At 42.2% G+C, this 23,843-nt stretch overlaps 7 protein-coding genes across 34 annotated transcripts in view; all 7 read left to right on the forward strand.

Annotated features, from left to right (window-relative positions):
- Positions 1 to 23,843, forward strand: part of LOC113036849 (protocadherin gamma-C5-like) — a 271,126-nt gene that overhangs the window by 175,477 nt on the left and 71,806 nt on the right. The window lies entirely within an intron of this gene.
- Positions 30 to 4,261, forward strand: LOC113037274 (protocadherin gamma-A11-like). The gene has a single exon (XM_026194182.2). It carries the CDS (start codon positions 1,652 to 1,654, stop codon positions 4,067 to 4,069), a length of 2,418 nt encoding a protein of 805 aa, XP_026049967.2. The 5' UTR covers positions 30 to 1,651; the 3' UTR covers positions 4,070 to 4,261.
- LOC113037354 (protocadherin gamma-A11-like) lies at positions 7,220 to 11,034 on the forward strand. The gene has a single exon (XM_026194341.2). The coding sequence runs from the start codon at positions 8,069 to 8,071 to the stop codon at positions 10,469 to 10,471; it is 2,403 nt and encodes an 800-aa protein (XP_026050126.2). The 5' UTR covers positions 7,220 to 8,068; the 3' UTR covers positions 10,472 to 11,034.
- LOC145420038 (protocadherin beta-16-like) lies at positions 11,474 to 14,235 on the forward strand. The gene has a single exon (XM_080288763.1). The coding sequence runs from the start codon at positions 11,603 to 11,605 to the stop codon at positions 14,081 to 14,083; it is 2,481 nt and encodes an 826-aa protein (XP_080144889.1). The 5' UTR covers positions 11,474 to 11,602; the 3' UTR covers positions 14,084 to 14,235.
- Positions 14,322 to 17,218, forward strand: LOC145420102 (protocadherin beta-16-like). Its single transcript, XM_080288844.1, has one exon. The coding sequence runs from the start codon at positions 14,798 to 14,800 to the stop codon at positions 17,192 to 17,194; it is 2,397 nt and encodes a 798-aa protein (XP_080144970.1). The 5' UTR covers positions 14,322 to 14,797; the 3' UTR covers positions 17,195 to 17,218.
- LOC145420078 (protocadherin beta-16-like) lies at positions 18,143 to 20,561 on the forward strand. The gene has a single exon (XM_080288836.1). The coding sequence runs from the start codon at positions 18,156 to 18,158 to the stop codon at positions 20,559 to 20,561; it is 2,406 nt and encodes an 801-aa protein (XP_080144962.1). The 5' UTR covers positions 18,143 to 18,155.
- On the forward strand, positions 21,163 to 23,664 carry LOC145420027 (protocadherin beta-16-like). The gene has a single exon (XM_080288729.1). The coding sequence runs from the start codon at positions 21,163 to 21,165 to the stop codon at positions 23,659 to 23,661; it is 2,499 nt and encodes an 832-aa protein (XP_080144855.1). The 3' UTR covers positions 23,662 to 23,664.

The following is a 23,843-nucleotide window of genomic DNA, read 5'->3' on the forward strand; positions in this document are numbered from 1 at the left end:
AGCCTCATGAAATTACAAATGATTTTAAATGCCTGTTATTTTTGCATGCATGGTATTCTGGAGGTTATCAGAGAGCTAGCAATGCACATTTTATTTCTTCCATGACAATTCACTGTTCATTAAACCACTTCTGCACTTTAACAGAATCAGCCTTTCATCCCATAATCTATATGTGTTCCCCCTTTTTTATCTAAACCTAACAAAGTCATCTTAGCCCTAATTTAGTTTTAGTTTAAGTATATGAAAAGAGTCTCCATAATCAGCATCCTGTTCCAGCACTTTTTTTCAAGAAAGCAGGATTAATTATTGACAATTATTCAATAATATGTTAACCTTTTAAGTATTTGGAACATTGTAGTTGCAGATTGTGTTTCACTGAAATGTCTACCAGCACTGTTTACATTGCAGTAGAGTGCAACTTTCGGCTCTGAAAGCAACTTTTTAACAACAAGCTTTAGTTAACTATTGAAACAAAACTTAAAACACTATGATCAAAAAATTAAAGCAGGCAGCTTGGAACACCAGAAGCAACAAAATGTCTACTGGTGGTCTTCCCTTTGATACTTTTTAGACTTAAACTATTTATTACAAGCTAATCATCACCTATTCTCCCACTTGGTTTTAATTTTTCTTCCAGAAAACTTATACTTTTCAAGTTGTGTTAAGCAAATAATTACTTTCATCTGAGATCTGTGCAATGCAGTTTTGAAAATTACTACTTATTCTTATTGTTTACTAAAGGAGAAGATTAACTTCATCAAATAATTACCAGTTTATGTCTTGTGCTTCTTCTAAAGCTGTCTCCACCCTGGTGTGTTTTAGCAGGAACTGCATACACATTCATTGATCAGGAAAGCCCTTGAAGTAGAATGATTACTTGCAAAAAATGGCCTTTTTTTCCTTTGTAATCACTACATTTTTTCCATTATCTGTATTTATCATTTTGGAGCCTTACTTCATGGTTAAAGTAATTTTGTGTTTGACAGCTTTATCACAAATCACTATCTATACAGGAAGATTTTAAAAGGTGCAAGTGTAACAGGTAAAGAAATACACCCTATCACTTTTGTAATCTTTTTTATAAAGTTCTCTTTACTTCAGATATATATTGTTACTAGATCTTTACCTTATTTTACTGTTCCTTAGAATCTCATGTCATATTACAAGGGAAAGTGTATTGTGTCATTAAAGATGACTTGACATTGTACAATAATCAAAATATACCCTTCAGAATAAGATGTCAAGGCAGGTGGGGAGGTTGTCCTCTGTATTATTTTGTATTTGAGTTATAAGTACCCTAGACAAATATTTTATTATTGTGTAATGAATTAAACTCCTATTTATTTTTTTCACTTTGGACCTGCTAGCTGATGTTGTAATTTTCTGCAGTGCACATATTTGGACTCTCAGGGCCGCTGTTGACTAGTGTAGAGAATTTCCCTTCATTTGATACGTTAAACACAGAAAGAGACGCACATGCAGCACACAGGCGTAGCTGATAAACACTGGAGATATCCGCGCTGTGGTTTATTTATTTCGAGTTCAAGAAACGCGGACAGAATCAGTTTTCCTCTGGAGTACTATCTATTCGGGAAAACCAGGCGCTTTTGAGTACAGCAGGCTTTTTTCTCCAGCTTTTAACGAAGAGAAAATGTCGGGCAGAACAATGAGATGGCAAGTACTGTTGTTTGTGTCGGTCTCTTCCCTCGGCACAGTTTTCGGGCAGGTCGCTTACTCGATTCCTGAGGAAATGTCAAAAGGCTCTGTAGTTGGTAATATAGCGCAGGATTTAGGTATAAATGTAAAGAGACTAAAATCGGGTAAGGCGCGTATATATACAGAAGACAATGGAAAATACGTCGAGCTGAATAAAGACAGAGGCGTCCTGCTTGTTAGAGAAAGAATTGACAGAGAGACGCTCTGCGGGCAGACGACACCTTGTGCTTTACATCTTCAAATTACACTCGAAGACCCGATTGAATTCTATACCGTTACTGTCGAAATTAACGACATTAACGACAATGCTCCGAGCTTCAAAAAGGATGAAATAAAATTTAGGATTAGTGAGTCGGCTGTGATTGGAGCAAAATTTGTGCTAGAGCGAGCAATGGATCCAGACGTAGGTGTGAACGGATTGCAGAGTTATTCGCTACAACCTACGGACAGTTTTAATCTAAAACTCCAAAATCAGCAAGACGGGAGTAAGAAGGTGGAGATGGTGCTGCAGAAACATCTAGACAGAGAGGCGCAACAGCATCTCTCTTTAATTCTCACAGCTGCTGACGGTGGTGAGCCTCAGCTGTCGGGAACAGTGCGAATAGAAATTTCCGTGCTAGATGCCAACGACAATGCTCCAGTATTTACGCAGGAAGTCTATAAGGTCACTATAATGGAGAACGCTGCAAAGGGTGCAATTTTGTGTACTGTTAGTGCTACAGATGCAGATGAAGGTTCTTATGGGAAGGTTATTTATTCAATAACAAACACGTTAGACGGTGTCCCTGTAATGTTTCACATTGCCGAAGAAAGTGGTGAGGTATCCCTAACTGGAAACCTTGATTATGAAAAGGCACAGCTCTATGAAATACATATACAGGGTAGTGATGATGGGGGGCTAACAGATTCAGCTAAAATTCTTGTTGAAGTAACCGACATAAACGATAATCACCCATCTATTAATATAATGTCTAAAACAAATTCCGTATCAGAAAATTCAAGGCCAGAAACAGTTGTAACAATTTTCAATGTTCAAGATCCCGACTCTGGTGAAAATGGCAAAGTAGCATGTAATATCGAAGGACATGTGCCATTTCTGATCAAATCAACATCTAAAAAGTTCTTTAGCCTAGTTACAGACAGTGATTTAGACAGAGAGAGAGCCTCTAACTATAACATCACTGTGACCTGCTCTGATGAGGGAGTGCCCTCCCTCTCCAGCAGCGTCACTCTCACCTTACAGATCTCAGACGTTAATGACAACGCACCTGTCTTTGAGAGGAGCTCATATGAGGCCTATATTATAGAAAACAACACACCAAGTCTCTCTATATTCACGGTCAAAGCCACAGACGCTGACTGGAACCAGAATGCCCGTGTTTCTTACATACTGGAGGACTCCTCCGTTAACGGAGTGCCAGTCTCCTCGTATGTGTCCGTTAGTGCTGATAGTGGAGTCATCCATGCAGTGCGCTCTTTTGACTACGAGCAGATCAAAGATTTCCACTTCCGCGTAAAAGCGCAGGATGGAGGCTCTCCTCCACTCAGCAGCAACGTGACTGTGAAAATAATGATCCAGGACCAGAACGACAACCCCCCTCAGGTTCTGTACCCAGTCCAGACTGGTGGCTCTCTGGTGGCTGAAATGGTGCCTCGTTCAGCAGATGTGGGCTATCTGGTGACTAAAGTGGTGGCTGTTGATGTGGACTCTGGACAGAATGCCTGGCTCTCCTATAAACTGCAGAAAGCCACAGACAGGGCGCTGTTTGAGGTGGGCTTACAGAATGGAGAAATCAGAACTATCCGCCAAGTCACTGATAAAGATGCTGTCAAGCAAAGACTGACTGTTATAGTGGAGGACAACGGACAGCCTTCCCGTTCTGCTACAGTCGTTGTTAACGTGGCGGTGGCGGACAGCTTCCCTGAAGTGCTGTCGGAGTTCACTGAGTTGACCCACGACAAGGAGTACAATGACAACCTGACTTTTTACTTAGTCTTGGCTCTGACTGTAGTTTCCTTCCTCTTCATCACGTGTTTAGTGGTTATTATATCAGTCAAAATCTACAGGTGGAGACAGTCTCGCATCCTGTATCACTCCAACCTGCCTGTCATTCCATATTATCCACCACGTTACTCAGACACTTTGGGGACAGGGACTCTGCCACATGTGTACAATTACGAGGTGTGCAGGACGACTGACTCCAGAAAGAGTGACTGTAAGTTCGGCAGAGCTGGTAGTCAGAACGTGCTGATAATGGACCCCAGTTCTACAGGAACGATGCAGCAGATACAGAGTGAAAAGAGCATCCTGGATGAACCAGACTCTCCTCTAGAGGTTAGCCTCATGAAATGATACATGTTTTTTTTTCTGCCTTTTATGCTTCATGATATTCTGGAGGTAAATAGACAGACATTCCATTAGATGTTAGGAAACTACATCAGTTACAGTTACAATTTTAAACATAACCAGTATCTTTTAGCGTTGATGCGTTGCAAAGTTTTTATCAACTTACATCGCAGTTCAGCACCACAGACAGCGACACCTTAATTTTTCAACTTCAGCATTCCAGAGTCCTTTTCATTAAGACTGGACTTAATTTCTGTAATTCGTGTCAGCTTTAATTTAGGATATATTTATTTTGTAATTGCACAATGTAATTTTTTACTAAGATGTTTCAATATATAATTAAACGATATATGCTGTAAGCTGCAGATATCCTAAAATCTTTAAATTTAGGATACTCGAGGTTTAGATGAGCCTTAATAGCGTGGCTTTACACTGAATTCATTGTTTTTGAGAATGAATGTTGTAATTTGTATTTTTAACTCAAAGGGTCGCTGTTGGCAAGGGTGTTGCGATTTGGCTGGATGTTTTTTATTCCTCTGTGTCTTCCCTTTTGCGTGGAAATATTCGACGTACAGACAGAAAGACTGTTCGGGTTTATAAGAAGCACTGCAAGGAATTCTATACCTGCTTACACCGTTTGATTCTTATAATTGGAATGCGAACGATTTTTTTTCTGTCTTCATATTCTCTCCATGACAAATGCTTCTTTTTTTAGTGGAGAAGGAACGGAAATCGGGTCGTGCAGAACAATGAGACGGCAAGTACTGTTGTTTCTCTCAGCCCTATGTCTCAAATACGTGCTCGGGCAGGTCAGCTACTCCATTCCCGAAGAAATGGCCAAAGGCTCTGTAGTTGGAAACATAGCTCATGATTTAGGTTTAGATCTTAAAAGGTTGAAATCAGGTAACGCTCGCGTTTACACGGGCGGCGGTGTAGAATACATCGGGCTGAATAAAGAAAGGGGGGTCCTGCTTGTCCAGCAGCGGATAGACAGAGAGGCTTTATGCGGAGAGACGACGCCTTGTGCCTTACATTTCCAGCTAATTTTGGAAAATCCAATGGAACTGTTTCGTGTAACAGTGGAGGTTACGGACATAAATGATAATACCCCCACGTTTACCAATTCAGAAAAACGTTTTGAAATTAGTGAGTCCGCTGTGATAGGATCGAAATTCGTGTTAGAGAAAGCATTAGATTCCGACATAGGGATGAATGGTTTACAACAGTACTCACTTGCTCCAAGTGATCATTTTGTATTAAAACTAGAAAGTCAGCCAGACCGCAGTAAAAAGGTGCAAATGGCTCTACAGAAGCCTTTAGACCGAGAAAAGAAGGATTATATGTCCCTGCTGTTAACTGCTATGGATGGAGGAGAGCCGCAGATGTCAGGGACAATGCAGATATTTGTCACTGTATTAGATGTGAATGATAATGCACCGACATTTGCCAAACCGTTATATAGAGCAAAACTGCAGGAAAATTCTCCTAAAGGCACCAGTGTTACAACTGTAAGTGCATCTGATAAAGACATCGGTTCAAACGGAGAATTATCATATCTGATATCTACAAGCAAACGTGTTCTATCTGAACTGTTTAATATCAATCCAAAGACTGGTGAAATTATCCTAGTCGGGGAAATAGATTATGAAAAAGCAAACTCTTATCAAATTGATATTGAAGTTGTAGACAGCGGTGGGCTCTCTGATTCAGCGAAAGTGATAGTTGATCTCATTGATGTAAATGACAATAGTCCTCAAATAAACATCGTTTCTAAATCAGAGTCCATATCAGAGAACTCACCAACAAATACTGTAATTGCTATGTTAAGCATAAACGATCCAGATTCCGAGAATAACGGGAATGTTGTGTGTGATATAAATGATAGCATTCCCTTCAAAATACAGACTACTATAAATGGGTTTTATACCCTAGTTATGGAGGTTGCTTTAGACAGAGAAATGGCTTCGCAATATAATATCACTGTGACCTGCTCTGATGAGGGAGTGCCCTCCCTCTCCAGCAGCGTCACTCTCACCTTACAGATCTCAGACGTTAATGATAACGCACCTGTCTTTGAGAGGAGCTCATATGAGGCCTACATTGTAGAAAACAATACACCTGGTCTCTCTATATTCACAGTCAAAGCCACAGACGCTGACTGGAACCAGAATGCCCGTGTTTCTTACATACTGGAGGACTCCTCCGTTAACGGAGTGCCAGTCTCCTCATATGTGTCCGTTAGTGCTGATAGTGGAGTCATCCATGCAGTGCGCTCTTTTGACTACGAGCAGATCAAAGATTTCCACTTCCTCGTAAAAGCGCAGGATGGAGGCTCTCCTCCACTCAGCAGCAACGTGACTGTGAAAATAATGATCCAGGACCAGAACGACAACCCCCCTCAGGTTCTGTACCCAGTCCAGACTGGTGGATCTCTGGTGGCTGAAATGGTGCCTCGTTCAGCAGATGTGGGTTATCTGGTGACGAAAGTGGTGGCTGTTGATGTGGACTCTGGACAGAATGCCTGGCTCTCCTATAAACTGCAGAAAGCCACAGACAGGGCGCTGTTTGAAGTGGGCTTACAGAATGGAGAAATCAGAACTATCCGCCAAGTCACTGATAAAGATGCTGTCAAACAGAGACTGACTGTTATAGTGGAGGACAACGGGCAGCCCTCTCGTTCAGCTACAGTTGTTGTTAACGTGGCGGTGGCGGACAGCTTCCCTGAAGTGCTGTCGGAGTTCACTGAGTTGACCCACGACAAGGAGTACAATGACAACCTGACTTTTTACTTAGTCTTGGCTCTGGCTGTAGTTTCCTTCCTCTTCATCACGTGTTTAGTGGTTATTATATCAGTCAAAATCTACAGGTGGAGACAGTCTCGCATCCTGTACCACTCCAACCTGCCCGTCATTCCATATTATCCACCACGTTACTCAGACACTTTGGGGACAGGGACTCTTCCACATGTGTACAATTACGAGGTGTGCAGGACGACTGACTCCAGAAAGAGTGACTGTAAGTTCGGCAGAGCTGGTAGTCAGAACGTGCTGATAATGGACCCCAGTTCTACAGGAACGATGCAGCGGATACAGAGTGAAAAGAGCATCCTGGATGAATCAGACTCTCCTCTAGAGGTTAGTTATATAATGATCTTGCCAATTTTGAAGCGTAAACTTTTTTTTCTGTTCCTCATAGTTTTTACTAAGAACCAACTAGCGCTAGTCAAGAGTCAGCACCATGGACAGAGGCACGTTACTTGTTCCATCGCTTTTGACAATGGGTGTCTATCTTAACGTATTGATGTTTTGTCAACATGTGAAGGTATGTTAGTATTTGACGTTTAGTTATTGGTGATGGTGTAAAATTTGAACATAAATCGTTTCGTCTCTTTTTGCCAAGACACGTCGAAAGACTGTAACTCAATATAAACTTGGCGGGGGTGGGGGAGCTATCTATGTCATGTATTTCGCTTTGTTGAATTTGTGACAGTATTTTTAAGCAACTCGTCACATATCATCATGACTTAATAGTTCAGTTCAGTGGTATACGTAAAGAATATAGACTCTGTTATCTGTTCAACTAAAATACTTTATAAGGGAACTAGTATTCTCTAGTGTTGCAGACGTTAACTCTTTTATGGGCTGTGTTATCCTGGTATTTGTAAAAACAATAAGCCTTCGTGCACAACAGGCTTTTCCTTTAGTTTCCCAGGCGTTTTCTGTAGTTCCTAATTATGTACTCGTAGGGCCGCTGTTGGCCAGTGTGTTGATATTTCAGGGCACATTTAAAGAGAAACCTCGCTCGCCATAATGATATCACAGAGAGAAAGACGTCGTGTTCAAACGTCGGAGATCATTTTAACTAGAGCCGTTTTCAACCTTTCTTTAACCGATTCAAATGGTTTCGGAGTGATGTCTGTGTTTTATCACCTGTAAGGGACATTCGGTAATTGTGGATAATAGTTTTTTCCTGCTAATTTTCCAGGGGAACAGTTCGAACAGAACAATGAAATGGCAAGCGCTGTTGTTTTCCTTGGTCTTTTATCTCGGTCCAGTCATCGGCCAAATCAGCTACTCTATTCCCGAGGAGATGCCGAGTGGCTCTTTAGTCGGTAATATTGCCCAGGATTTGGGTTTGGATACAAAACGACTGAAATCTGGAAGAGCTCGCGTTTATACGGGAGACGGTGTGGAATATATTGAGCTAAACGGGGAACGCGGACTTCTTCTAATCAAAGAGAGGATCGACAGAGAAGCGATTTGCAGGCAGACAACACCTTGTGCTTTACATTTTCAGATCATTTTAGAAAACCCTATGGAGTTTTACAGTGTCACAGTCGAGATTATAGACATAAATGACAACCCCCCCACCTTTGAGAAAAGCGAGGTAACCTTTAAAATCAGTGAATCTGCTGTAATCGGAGGAAAATTTGTTCTGGACAGAGCAATTGATCTTGATGTCGGCAAAAATGGTCTTCAGAAATATGAGCTTAAACCTACCGATAATTTTGTACTGAAAGGGGACAGTCAAGGTAGTGGAACGGAAAAGGCTGAAATGATTTTACAGAAGCCTCTTGACAGAGAAAAGGAAGAGTCGATATCACTAGTTCTAACAGCCTTTGATGGCGGAGATCCGCAAATGTCAGGTACAATTCGAATTTTCATCACGGTATTAGATGTTAATGATAATGCGCCTGTCTTCACGCAGTCCACCTACACAGCCACTGTTTTTGAAAACGCCCCGGAAGGGACAGTTGTCACGAGTGTTAGTGCGTCAGATGCAGATCATGGATCAAATGGTAGAATAAAATATTCCATTACAAACAGTTTAGATCAAGCGCATGCCTTGTTTCAGATACATGAAGAAAGCGGAGAAATAAAATTAATTGGAAAAATTGATTATGAAAATGCACGAAATTACCATATTAACATACGTGCAAGTGATGATGGTGGACTTACAGATTCGTGCAAAGTTATCGTTGAAGTGGTGGATATAAACGACAACAAGCCAACGATTAATATAATGTCAAAATCAAATATGATATCTGAACACTCTAAACCTAACACTGTTGTTGCGATGATGAATGTTCAAGACCCAGATTCAAATGAAAACGGTAAAGTCCACTGTTTTATCAATGATAATACACATTTGTCTATTAAGTCAGCATCTAATAATTTCTACAGTTTAGTAACAGACAGTGATTTAGACAGAGAGAGAACCTCTGAGTATAACATCACTGTGACCTGCTCTGATGAGGGAGTGCCCTCCCTCTCCAGCAGCGTCACTCTCACCTTACACATCTCAGACGTTAATGATAACGCACCTGTCTTTGAGAGGAGCTCATATGAGGCCTACATTGTAGAAAACAACACACCAGGTCTCTCTATATTCACAGTCAAAGCCACAGACGCTGACTGGAACCAGAATGCCCGTGTTTCTTACATACTGGAGGACTCCTCCGTTAACGGAGTGCCAGTCTCCTCTTATGTGTCCGTTAGTGCTGATAGTGGAGTCATCCATGCAGTGCGCTCTTTTGACTACGAGCAGATCAAAGACTTCCACTTCCGCATAAGAGCACAGGATGGAGGCTCTCCTCCACTCAGCAGCAACGTGACTGTGAAAATAATGATCCAAGACCAGAACGACAACCCCCCTCAGGTTCTGTACCCAGTCCAGACTGGTGGCTCTCTGGTGGCTGAAATGGTGCCTCGTTCAGCAGATGTGGGCTATCTGGTGACTAAAGTGGTGGCAGTTGATGTGGACTCTGGACAGAATGCCTGGCTCTCCTATAAACTGCAGAAAGCCACAGACAGGGCGCTGTTTGAAGTGGGCTTACAGAATGGAGAAATCAGAACTATCCGCCAAGTCACTGATAAAGATGCTGTCAAACAAAGACTGACTGTTATAGTGGAGGACAACGGACAGCCCTCTCGTTCAGCTACAGTTGTTGTTAATGTGGCGGTGGCGGACAGCTTCCCTGAAGTGCTGTCGGAGTTCACTGAGTTGACCCACGACAAGGAGTACAATGACAACCTGACTTTTTACTTAGTCTTGGCTCTGGCTGTAGTTTCCTTCCTCTTCATCACGTGTTTAGTGGTTATTATATCAGTCAAAATCTACAGGTGGAGACAGTCTCGCATCCTGTATCACTCCAACCTGCCTGTCATTCCATATTATCCACCACGTTACTCAGACACTTTGGGGACAGGGACTCTGCCACATGTGTACAACTACGAGGTGTGCAGGACGACTGACTCCAGAAAGAGTGACTGTAAGTTCGGCAGAGCTGGTAGTCAGAATGTGCTGATAATGGACCCCAGTTCTACAGGAACGATGCAGCGGATACAGAGTGAAAAGAGCATCCTGGATGAACCAGACTCTCCTCTAGAGGTTAGACTTACATGCTGATATTTCATACTTTTGGAATCTTTGCACTGTTTTCGATCTGTCAAGTAACTTATGACTTTTTCAGTATCTAGGTTCATTTGTGCTTTCTTATTTGTTTTGTTACCACATGTCAGTGTCAATCAGTACAGACTCCATGTGCTTGTCTTTGAAGTTTTAGCATTACTACCTGTAGGAGCCATATGTTAGTCTTTCCTTTTTTGGATTAAGAGGGTTGGTTTAAGTGCACACACTGTATTGGTGCACGGTTGTGGGGCGTGACTCATGGGTGTGTATTAGATGATAAATGTTGCACTCACCTGTTCACAGCACCTGCTGTTTGATGAGCAGAAAGGTAGGGTGAGCATTACGGGAAACTTTCTATTGACCGCAGCTTGATGTATAGTTTAATGCACTAGTTGATGCCGTAGTCTGATGTTGCAGTTTGACATAACAATTGGTGTAATATTTTGTCAGTTGCAGTCATGTTTGATTGTGCAGTCTCTGCATTTGTAATACATTTGATCCAATGTACTGAGTTGTGGGTTTGGACAGTACAATGTGGAATAAAAGGAACAAATAGCTCAGAAGTGCATTTTATGTGTTTATTGTTGCGTGTAGTCAGTATCCTCATGTTTAGCCTGCCACGGCCGTTGGTGTTGGAGGAGCCACAACCCCACCAGTGAATATGCTTACATAAAGTCACTAACCTTTGAACCTATTAGGCATTAGGTATGACGCATTAGTTTTAATTATTAAAACACTTAAATGGTTACATTGTCAGTTGTGTAATATAATCTAATCTGTAACAGGTTAGATTATCTAATAGCTTTAAAGTTTTCTAGTAATAATAATAATAATAATAATAATAATAATAATAATAATAATAATAATAATAATAGTTGTTGTTTTTGTTTTCTATGAGCATCATCATCATCCTCATTCCAGATTTTGCTGTTTGGTCTGTTGAACAGAAAGGGCCGCTATTGGCCCGAGTATGGCAGCATTCGTCAACGCTGAAAATTGTACCTCCCCTTTAGATTTGCACACTGGTAGACAATGAAACGCACAGTAACCGCCTGTTCTCTTTTATAAGGAATACCGCTTACGGAGATCGAAAACGTATTCTTTTTTCGCTGAAACTGTGTTTGAGATATGGTGGGAATTATTATCATGATTCGTGTGGATTGCAGTTTTATTAAAAGGACACAGGATTATCCCTGCAAAGCAATGAGGCGGCAAGTACTGTTGTTCTTCTTGGTTTTCTTTCTCACCTCGGTGTTCGGGCAGGTCAGTTACTCCATTCCTGAGGAAATGGAGAAAGGGTCTTTAGTGTGTAATGTGGCTCAGGATTTAGGTTTAGACATTAAAAGGCTGAAATCCGGCAGAGCGCGCGTTCATTCTGGAGATAGTGCCGAATATATTGAGCTGAATAGAGACCGTGGTGTCCTCCTTATAAAAGAAAGGATAGACAGAGAAACGCTGTGTGGCGACACGACGCCCTGTGCTTTACTTTTACAGATGATTCTGGAAAATCCGATTGAACTGTTTCGAATAACAATAGAAATCACAGATATTAATGACAATGCTCCCAGCTTTGCATCGAGCGAAAAGCGCTTCGAAATCAGCGAGTCAACCATCATTGGGTCTAAATTTGTGCTGGAGAAAGCCATCGATGCTGACATCGGTACAAATGGTCTCCAGAGCTATTCCCTTAATCCAACAAAAAACTTTGCGCTGAAATTAGAGAACCAAGCGGATGGGAGTAAGAAGGTGGAAATGATTCTACAGAAGCCTCTGGATCGAGAGCAAGAACAACATATATTGTTATTATTAACTGCTCTGGATGGTGGGCAGCCGCGTATGTCAGGTACAATGCAGATCACTGTTAACGTATTGGATGCAAACGACAATGCACCAGTTTTCACTAAGCCAGTATATAAAGCAACAATAACCGAGAATTCACCGGCTGGAACCAGCGTTATAACTGTTAGAGCATCTGACAAAGATGGAGGCTCTAACGGGGAAATATCATACGCAATTTCCAATAGCAAACGTCGTTTATCAGATTTATTTCAGATTGATAGAAAAACTGGAGAGGTTATCGTGATCGGTCAAATAGACTATGAAAAAACGAAGCTCTTCCAAATAGATATAGAAGCTACGGACAATGGTGGGCTCTCTGATTCAAGTAAGATTCTCTTAGATGTTACTGATGTGAATGACAACAGCCCTCAGCTGAAAATACTCTCTAAGTCAGATGCCATTTTAGAAGACTCGCCTGAGAGTACTGTAATTGCAATGCTAAGCGTAAATGACCCTGACTCTGACAGGAATGGAGAGGTGAAGTGTAATATGAATGATGACGTTCCTTTTAAAATACTGAACACCATCAATGGCTTTTACAGTTTGCTGACAGAGGTTGCTTTAGACAGAGAAGTTGCGCCTCATTATAACATCACTGTGACCTGCTCTGATGAGGGAGTGCCCTCCCTCTCCAGCAGCGTCACTCTCACCTTACAGATCTCAGACGTTAATGATAACGCACCTGTCTTTGAGAGGAGCTCATATGAGGCCTACATTGTAGAAAACAACACACCTGGTCTCTCTATATTCACAGTCAAAGCCACAGACACTGACTGGAACCAGAACGCCCGTGTTTCTTACATACTAGAGGACTCCTCCGTTAACGGAGTGCCAGTATCCTCGCATGTGTCGGTTAGTGCTGATAGTGGAGTCATCCATGCAGTGCGCTCTTTTGACTACGAGCAGATCAAAGATTTCCACTTCCGCGTAAAAGCGCAGGATGGAGGATCTCCTCCACTCAGCAGCAACGTGACTGTGAAAATAATGATCCAGGACCAGAACGACAACCCCCCTCAGGTTCTGTACCCAGTCCAGACTGGTGGCTCTCTGGTGGCTGAAATGGTGCCTCGTTCAGCAGATGTGGGCTATCTGGTGACGAAAGTGGTGGCTGTTGATGTGGACTCTGGACAGAATGCCTGGCTCTCCTATAAACTGCAGAAAGCCACAGACAGGGCGCTGTTTGAAGTGGGCTTACAGAATGGAGAAATCAGAACTATCCGCCAAGTCACTGATAAAGATGCTGTCAAACAAAGACTGACTGTCATAGTGGAGGACAACGGGCAGCCCTCTCGTTCTGCGACAGTCATTGTTAACGTGGCGGTGGCGGACAGCTTCCCTGAAGTGCTGTCGGAGTTCACTGAGTTGACACAAGACAAGGAGTACAATGACAACCTGACTTTTTACTTAGTCTTGGCTCTGGCTGTAGTTTCCTTCCTCTTCATCACGTGTTTAGTGGTTATTATATCAGTCAAAATCTACAGGTGGAGACAGTCTCGCATCCTGTACCACTCCAACCTCCCTGTCATTCCATATTATCCACCACGTTACTCAGACACTTTGGGCACAGGGACTCTTCCCCATGTGTACAATTACGAGGTGTGCAGGACGACTGACTCCAGAAAGAGTGACTGTAAGTTCGGCAGAGCTGGTAGTCAGAACGTGCTGATAATGGACCCCAGTTCTACAGGAACGATGCAGCGGATACAGAGTGAAAAGAGCATCCTGGATGAACTAGACTCTCCTCTAGAGGTTAGTTATATAATGATCTAGCCAACTTTGAAATGTTAACTTTTTTACTGTCTGAACCAGACTGTTCTATACAGGTTTGTCATTTGGGTTAAAAAAAAAAAAAATTAAAACCTGTGTGCATGCATGAGGTACTATTTTGTGAAAAAACGCGAGTCCGACACTGATTCAGCACCTTGGACAGTGACAAATAGGGCACAGTTCTACGTTGTTCCTTTTTTATGCGCTTCTTTTATATATTTATATGCCTGGAGTAAATTCTTTTTTTCAACAATCTCTCGTTTCCATTCTGTGTGAATGAATTTCTATAGTTACGTTCATTCCATTATCGGTCAAGATGAGAAAACGCCGTTTCTTTTTTCTGTCATCCTCCTCATTTTCATTATAGACGTGCGCTGGCTTTTTTCTACTTCTTTTTTGTCCTTCGTCTTCTACTGTTTGTCTCGTGTACTTTCACATTGTGAACTCATCGCGCCGCTGTTGCACAATCTGTCGAGTTATTGAATTTCTTTAATAACACATCCACCCAGTCAACATCCCGACGAAGCACACTCAGACGTAGAGCACACGGTTTGGGAATTAGATCAAATTCACGGGCAGCTTAAAACGGATTCCTACTGTAACGGGTGGATTAAAACAGATTCCCTTTTATCTTTTCTATTCATTTTGTTGGAATTTTAATCGTTAAAAGGAATAAAACAACATAGCCGTGGTGTGACAGCGGTGTCGGACAAAACAATGGAACGGCAAGTACTGATAATCTCCATTCTCTGCCTCAGTTATGTGGTCGGGCAGGTTAGCTATTCAGTTCCAGAAGAAATGGCGAAAGGATCTTTGGTGGGCAATATAGCCCAAGATTTAGGTTTAGATGTCAAACGTCTTAGGTCAGGTAAAGCTCGTCTCTATACCGGAGACAGCGCTCAGTACATCGAGCTGAATAGAGAAAGAGGAGTCCTCCTCATTAAAGAAAAAATAGACCGCGAAGTCCTGTGCAGACAGACAACGCCTTGTGCTTTACATTTTCAAATAACGTTAGAGAGCCCACTGGAATTATTCCCAGTTACGGTTGAAATTACCGATGTTAATGATAATGCTCCAGTTTTCCAAAAGGAGGAGAGAGTGTTTGAAATCAGCGAATCAGCGATCGTCGGCTCTAAGTTTATGCTAGAAAAAGCAATAGACCCAGATATCGGACTGAATGGTCTGCAGAGATACACTCTTAAGCCGAGTGACAATTTTGTTCTTAAATTGCACTCACAAAGTGATGGAAGCAAGAAAGTAGAAATGATTTTACAGAAGCCATTGGACCGAGAGAAACAAGAACATATATCTTTAGTTTTGACTGCGGAAGATGGAGGTGAACCGCAAATGACAGGAACAATGAAAATCTATGTTACCGTATTAGATGCAAACGACAATGCACCTGTTTTTAGTAAACCCGTTTACAAAGCAAGTATTACGGAAAACTCTGTTAAGGGAACACTTGTTACTAAGGTCACGGCTTCTGACGCAGACAAAGGCACAAATGGAGAGGTGACCTATGTAATCGGAAATAGCATGGATACAGTTTCAAAGTTATTTCATATTAATAATGAAGGTGATGTGATATTAGATGGTCTGATTGACTACGAAATTGAAAAAACTTATAATATAGACATAGAAGCAATCGATCAAGGTGGACTCTCTGACTCAAGTAAACTAATCATCGATGTAATTGACGTGAATGACAATAGACCCGTTGTAAATATGATTTCAGCGTCAGGCTCAATACCGGAGGACTCAGCCCGCAAGACAGTAATAGCTTTAATGAGCGTAAATGACCCTGATTCTGAAAATAATGGGAAAGTGAATTGCGTGATGAATGACAATATTCCATTTGAAATTAAATTTACATCTAACAATTTCTATAGTTTAGTGACAGACAGTGATTTAGACAGAGAGAGAGCCTCTAACTATAACATCACTGTGATCTGCACTGATGAGGGAGTGCCCTCCCTCTCCAGCAGTGTCACTCTCGCCTTACAGATCTCAGACGTTAATGATAACGCACCTGTCTTTGAGAGGAGCTCATATGAGGCCTACATTGTAGAAAACAACACACCAGGTCTCTCTATATTCACAGTCAAAGCCACAGACGCTGACTGGAACCAGAATGCCCGTGTTTCTTACATACTGGAGGACTCCTCCGTTAACGGAGTGCCAGTCTCCTCGTATGTGTCCGTTAGTGCAGATAGTGGAGTCATCCACGCAGTGCGCTCTTTTGACTACGAGCAGATCAAAGACTTCCACTTCCGCGTAAAAGCGCAGGATGGAGGCTCTCCTCCACTCAGCAGCAACGTGACTGTGAAAATAATGATCCAGGACCAGAACGACAACCCCCCTCAGGTTCTCTACCCAGTCCAGACTGGTGGCTCTCTGGTGGCTGAAATGGTGCCTCGTTCAGCAGATGTGGGCTATCTGGTGACTAAAGTGGTGGCTGTTGATGTGGACTCTGGACAGAATGCCTGGCTCTCCTATAAACTGCAGAAAGCCACAGACAGGGCGCTGTTTGAAGTGGGCTTACAGAATGGAGAAATCAGAACTATCCGCCAAGTCACTGATAAAGATGCTGTCAAGCAAAGACTGACTGTTATAGTGGAGGACAACGGACAGCCTTCCCGTTCAGCTACAGTCGTTGTTAACGTGGCGGTGGCGGACAGCTTCCCTGAAGTGCTGTCGGAGTTCACTGAGTTGACACACGACAAGGAATACAATGACAACCTGACTTTTTACTTAGTCTTGGCTCTGGCTGTAGTTTCCTTCCTCTTCATCACGTGTTTATTGGTTATTATATCAGTCAAAATCTACAGGTGGAGACAGTCTCGCATCCTGTATCACTCCAACCTGCCTGTCATTCCATATTATCCACCACGTTACTCAGACACTTTGGGGACAGGGACTCTGCCACATGTGTACAATTACGAGGTGTGTAGGACGACTGACTCCAGAAAGAGTGACTGTAAGTTCGGCAGAGCTGGTAGTCAGAACGTGCTGATAATGGACCCCAGTTCTACAGGAACGATGCAGCGGATACAGAGTGAAAAGAGCATCCTGGATGAACCAGACTCTCCTCTAGAGGTTAGCATTTCTGAATAATACGTTTCTGAATAATCGTTATGTTGCACACTAAAGTGGTTGGAAAGATAAAACTACACTTGTATTTTCTCACATTATCTTCTTTCTATCATTTTAGCCATTTCATAATTTGAGAAAGGTATTAGAAACCAATTTACATGTTGTAATTTGTGTGCAAAACTAAGCAATTATTGCTGTGTTGATCTATATTTACCAAGGTATTCCAAACCCAGCTAAGCCATATTTTAGTACTTATTTTTCATATTAGTAGTCTAAATATTTTAGGACATTTTAATAGTGTATTGGAATAGTTATTGAAAACGGCATTTTAGGCCTGAAAAAGTCATATCAGTTATAACAGGCTTTCCTGTAAAGATGAGAATGTTACGACACATAAGCCCCATTTCTGTTGCATTTGCTCACCATGTTGTATTCAATCGCTGACAGCGTGTTCATTCTATATCTGTGTACATGAGTGTCAGTGTCTTCTGTTTTTGTTTTTTTGGGGGGGTTTCAATCTTGGGGAATTCCCTACACCAACCTATTTTTCTTGCGATATCTTTAATTCACTTTCAATTGCATTTAATGACATAGAATACCAGTTGACAGTATAAAATCGTTTAACTTTAATATTTTTGAGATCGCTCCAAATGTTTCTTTTTTTGTTTTTGTTTTTTCATCTTTTCTCCTGTAGTTTTGCCGTCTGTACTCTGAGGGACGCTGTAGTCTAGCATGTTACTCTGCAAGCGTACGTTGTCAACAGTTCCTCCCCAATCTTAAAACCCCAGCGACAGGAGGCACATACTGGATAGAGGACACGACGTTTTCGAGTGGACGGGAAAACATGTCTCGGTTATTGTTTTGTTCTTTGTCGAGGAATATGCATTGACTTTCTGGCGTTCCTTGGGAATAAAGGTTGACGCATTTTATTCAGCAGAAAAAAACGTGTGTTTCTGCCTTTGTCATATTACCGAGGAGAACAATGAAACGGCAAGTACCGTTTTTTGTCTCGTTCCTTTTTGTCAGCTCCGTTTTGGGGCATGTCAGCTACTCCATTAACGAGGAAATGTCAGTGGGTTCCGTAATTGGAAGAATAGCACAAGATTTGGGTTTGGACGTAGAGAAACTAAAATCACGCAAGGCTCGTGTGTTTTTTGGTGATAGCAGAGAATATATTGAGCTAAATAAAGATAGGGGAGTCCTCCTTATCAAAGAAAGAATAGACAGAGAGACGCTCTGTGGTCAGATGATTCCATGTGCTCTACAATTCCAAATTATTTTAGAGAAACCTATTGAATTTTACAGAGTACATGTTGAAATTGTGGATATAAATGATAATACCCCCCTTTTCGAAAAAGGGGATATTAAATTTAAAATAAGCGAGTCTGCAGTCATCGGGTCGAAATTTGATTTAGAAAGGGCGGTGGATTTGGATGTGGGAATTAATGGTCTCCAAAACTACATCCTCAAACCGACTGATAATTTTGCTCTTAAATTACACAATCAGGCAGACGGCTCCCGAAATGTTGAGATGGTTTTAAAACAGCCTCTTGACAGAGAGAAAAATGAACATTTATCTTTAGTGTTGACGGCCGTAGATGGAGGAGAACCTCAGCTGTCAGGGACAATGCAGATTCAGATCACGGTGTTAGATGCTAATGATAATGCACCCGTTTTCACGAAGTCGGTATACAAAGCTAATGTCGCAGAAAATTCACCAAGAGGCACAGTTGTAACCATAGTCAGTGCATTAGATGCTGATTACGGATCAAATGGACGAATAACGTATTCGATCAGAAATACTTTAGACGATGTCAGACAGTTGTTTGAGGTAAATGAACACACGGGCGAGGTTAGATTAACAGGAAATATTGACTACGAAAAGTCAAACAATTATCGGATAAATGTGCGTGCAAGTGATGACGGAGGACTAACGGACACATGCAAAGTAATAGTTGACGTTATAGATGTGAACGATAATCACCCCATTATTAATATAATGTCTGAAACAAATGTTATATCTGAAGATATCAAAAGCAACACTGTAGTGACAATAATTAATATTCAAGACATAGACGACAGCGAGAATGGCAAAGTCAGCTGCACAATAAATGAAAATATTCCGTTCATATTACAATCAACGGAAAATAATTTCTATACCTTAGTAACAGACAGTGATTTAGACAGAGAGAGAGCCTCTGAGTATAACATCACTGTGACCTGCTCTGATGAGGGAGTGCCCTCCCTCTCCAGCAGCGTCACTCTCACCTTACAGATCTCAGACGTTAATGATAACGCACCTGTCTTTGAGAGAAGCTCATATGAGGCCTACATTGTAGAAAACAACACACCGGGCCTCTCTATATTCACAGTCAAAGCCACCGACGCTGACTGGAACCAGAATGCCCGTGTTTCTTACATACTGGAGGACTCCTCCGTTAACGGAGTGCCAGTCTCCTCATATGTGTCCGTTAGTGCAGATAGTGGAGTCATCCATGCAGTGCGCTCTTTTGACTACGAGCAGATCAAAGACTTCCACTTCCGCGTAAAAGCGCAGGATGGAGGCTCTCCTCCACTCAGCAGCAACGTGACTGTGAAAATAATGATCCAAGACCAGAACGACAACCCCCCTCAGGTTCTGTACCCAGTCCAGACTGGTGGCTCTCTGGTGGCTGAAATGGTGCCTCGTTCAGCAGATGTGGGCTATCTGGTGACGAAAGTGGTGGCTGTTGATGTGGACTCTGGACAGAATGCCTGGCTCTCCTATAAACTGCAGAAAGCCACAGACAGGGCGCTGTTTGAAGTGGGCTTACAGAATGGAGAAATCAGAACTATCCGTCAAGTCACTGATAAAGATGCTGTCAAACAAAGACTGACTGTTATAGTGGAGGACAACGGGCAGCCCTCTCGTTCTGCTACAGTCATTGTTAACGTGGCGGTGGCGGACAGCTTCCCTGAAGTGCTGTCGGAGTTCACTGAGTTGACCCACGCCAAGGAGTACAATGACAACCTGACTTTTTACTTAGTCTTGGCTCTGGCTGTAGTTTCCTTCCTCTTCATCACGTGTTTAGTGGTTATTATATCAGTCAAAATCTACAGGTGGAGACAGTCTCGCATCCTGTATCACTCCAACCTGCCTGTCATTCCATATTATCCACCTCGATACTCAGACACTTTGGGGACAGGGACTCTTCCACATGTGTACAATTACGAGGTGTGCAGGACGACTGACTCCAGAAAGAGTGACTGTAAGTTCGGCAGAGCTGGTAGTCAGAACGTGCTAATAATGGACCCCAGTTCTACAGGAACGATGCAGCGGATACAGAGTGAAAAGAGCATCCTGGATGAACCAGACTCTCCTCTAGAGGTTAGACTCTTTAAATTCTGATAAACCTATACAATACTATTCCCCGCTGTTTTTACTACCTGTCCAAGTAATTTCAGTACCTTGGATAGCGATGGGATTATCGCTTTTATTATTGTGTATCTTTTTTTCCCTAATCCTTGTCCTATTTTGCTTACACTTCAGTTGAGTAGTTTCGTATTGAATTAATATTTTATCAATAAGGGAACTCGTTGTCTAATTTAGTATTATCTTATTTGTAATTAAAACGGAATCATTAATGTGTTTTGTCTGGTATTTTCGCTAAAATTTATAGGTGTAGTGTTAGAGAGACTTTTAAATCCTGAAAATTGCACTTTCGAGTTTTGAACTCAGTGGGCCGCTGTTGACCAGCGTCAGCATTTTTTTTTTAATTATTTGAAACACGGCACATCCTCCGTCCTCTCAAAGAGCGAAGGACTCGTGTGCATGCGGAATACACTGTAGTGCATAAGGTAGAAGGCACGAATAATCTTCATGGAATAACCATATCGTTGGATTTTAATTCATCAAAACTTAGCTGTACATTTAATTTTTGCTCTGTAACGCGGATTGCGAAACAAAGAGAGAACATTAGTTCTGTTCGACGGATGTGCTTAACAGAACAATGAAAGGGCAAGTACTGTTGTTTTTCTTGGTCGTCTTTCCTCGTTTTGTGTTCGGCCAGGTCAGCTACTCTATCCCCGAGGAAATGGCGAAAGGCTCTTTAGTCGGTTATATAGCTCAGGATTTGGGTTTAGATGTTAAACGATTACAAGCCGGCAGGGCTCGTATCCACACCGGAGACAATGCAGAGTATCTTCAGCTTAACAAGGAAAAGGGACTACTCGTCATCAAAGAAAAAATAGACCGCGAGGCTCTCTGTGGCCAGACGACGCCTTGTGCTTTACATTTTCAAATTGCTTTAGAAAATCCAATAGAAATATTTCCCGTCACTGTAGTAATCACAGACATTAATGACAACGCTCCCGTATTTGAAAGGGAAGAGAGGCGCTTTGAAATCAGCGAGTCTGCAGTCGTCGGTTCTAAATTCATGCTAGAAAAAGCAATAGATCCAGATATAGGATTAAATGGTCTTCAGAGCTATACATTGAAGCCCAACGACAATTTTATACTTAAAATGAACAGTCAGTCTGATGGTGGTAAAAAGGTCGAGATGATTTTACAGAAGTCTCTAGACAGAGAGAAGCAGGAGTATGCATCATTGCTGTTAACAGCTGTTGATGGAGGAGAGCCTCAAAGGTCTGGGACTATGCAGATTCATATTACAGTGTTAGACGTTAATGATAACGCCCCTGTTTTTACACAAACCGTTTACAAAGCTGAAATCAAAGAGAACTCAGTCAACGGGACAGTCATTACCAAAGTGAGCGCCTCCGATGCAGATAAAGGCTCTAATGGGGAGGTTAGCTACGTAATTGGAAATAGCATGAGGGGCCTTTCAAATGTATTCGTCATTACGGAAGACGGGCATCTTGTACTAAATGCCCCTCTTGATTATGAAAAAGCCCAAAAGTATGAGATTTACGTAGAGGCAGTGGACAGAGGAGGACTGTCTGATTCGAGCAAAGTCATTATTGATGTAGGAGACATTAATGACAACAGTCCAGTTATAAAAATAATATCGTCGTCAATTTCAATAGGAGAAAATTCGCCTTCGGGCACAGTGGTAGCTGTAATGAGTGTTAATGATCCTGATTCCGACGTAAATGGTAAAGTCGAGTGTACGATTAATAAAAACACACCATTTGCAATTACTTCTACATCCAGTAATTTTTACAGCATTATAACAGACAGTGATTTAGACAGAGAGAGAGCCTCTGAGTATAATATAACTGTGACCTGCACTGATGAGGGAGTGCCCTCCCTCTCCAGCAGCGTCACTCTCACCTTACAGATCTCAGACGTTAATGATAACGCACCTCTCTTTGAGAGGAGCTCATATGAGGCCTACATTGTAGAAAACAACACACCAGGTCTCTCTATATTCACAGTCAAAGCCACCGACGCTGACTGGAACCAGAATGCCCGTGTTTCTTACATACTGGAGGACTCCTCCGTTAACGGAGTGCCAGTCTCCTCATATGTGTCCGTTAGTGCAGATAGTGGAGTCATCCATGCAGTGCGCTCTTTTGACTACGAGCAGATCAAAGACTTCCACTTCCGCGTAAAAGTGCAGGATGGAGGCTCTCCTCCACTCAGCAGCAACGTGACTGTGAAAATAATGATCCAGGACCAGAACGACAACCCCCCTCAGGTTCTGTACCCAGTCCAGACTGGTGGCTCTCTGGTGGCTGAAATGGTGCCTCGTTCAGCAGATGTGGGCTATCTGGTGACTAAAGTGGTGGCTGTTGATGTGGACTCTGGACAGAATGCCTGGCTCTCCTATAAACTGCAGAAAGCCACAGACAGGGCGCTGTTTGAAGTGGGCTTACAGAATGGAGAAATCAGAACTATCCGCCAAGTCACTGATAAAGATGCTGTCAAACAAAGACTGACTGTTATAGTGGAGGACAACGGGCAGCCCTCTCGTTCAGCTACAGTTGTTGTTAACGTGGCGGTGGCGGACAGCTTCCCTGAAGTGCTGTCGGAGTTCACTGAGTTGACACACGACAAGGAGTACAATGACAACCTGACTTTTTACTTAGTCTTGGCTCTGGCTGTAGTTTCCTTCCTCTTCATCACGTGTTTAGTGGTTATTATATCAGTCAAAATCTACAGGTGGAGACAGTCTCGCATCCTGTATCACTCCAACCTGCCTGTCATTCCATATTATCCACCACGTTACTCAGACACTTTGGGCACAGGGACTCTGCCACACGTGTACAATTACGAGGTGTGTAGGACGACTGACTCCAGAAAGAGTGACTGTAAGTTCGGCAGAGCTGGTAGTCAGAACGTGCTGATAATGGACCCCAGTTCTACAGGAACGATGCAGCGGATACAGAGTGAAAAGAGCATCCTGGATGAACCAGACTCTCCTCTAGAGGTTAGAATTAATATTACATCACAAACGACGCAATATAACTTGTTATTTTCGTTAGTCTTTTTTTCAGCACCTTGGAGAGCAACATGTATAAGTATATCATTTAGTTTACGTATTTAACATGATTTGAGGCTCGTTTTCAACTTTTGTGGGATTTGTCTTGTATTTTAGACAGTTTTTATAAAACAAAAATGTTATACACAACATTTAAAATTGAGTGACTTTCTGGGTATTCACGCTTTTGTTATATGTCATCATTTCTCCTGTAATTTTGCTTTTTGAACTCAATGGGCCGCTGTTGC

The sequence above is a fragment of the Astatotilapia calliptera genome, chromosome 2 (genome assembly GCF_964374335.1).
Source record: "Astatotilapia calliptera chromosome 2, fAstCal68.1, whole genome shotgun sequence".
Taxonomy (NCBI): domain Eukaryota; kingdom Metazoa; phylum Chordata; class Actinopteri; order Cichliformes; family Cichlidae; genus Astatotilapia; species Astatotilapia calliptera.

Coding starts and splice junctions, on each gene's coding strand:
- LOC145420038 (XM_080288763.1), top strand. CDS start 11,603: ATGGTGGGAATTATTATCATGATTCGTGTGGATTGCAGTTTTATTAAA.
- LOC113037354 (XM_026194341.2), top strand. CDS start 8,069: ATGAAATGGCAAGCGCTGTTGTTTTCCTTGGTCTTTTATCTCGGTCCA.
- LOC145420027 (XM_080288729.1), top strand. CDS start 21,163: ATGAAAGGGCAAGTACTGTTGTTTTTCTTGGTCGTCTTTCCTCGTTTT.
- LOC145420102 (XM_080288844.1), top strand. CDS start 14,798: ATGGAACGGCAAGTACTGATAATCTCCATTCTCTGCCTCAGTTATGTG.
- LOC113037274 (XM_026194182.2), top strand. CDS start 1,652: ATGTCGGGCAGAACAATGAGATGGCAAGTACTGTTGTTTGTGTCGGTC.
- LOC145420078 (XM_080288836.1), top strand. CDS start 18,156: ATGAAACGGCAAGTACCGTTTTTTGTCTCGTTCCTTTTTGTCAGCTCC.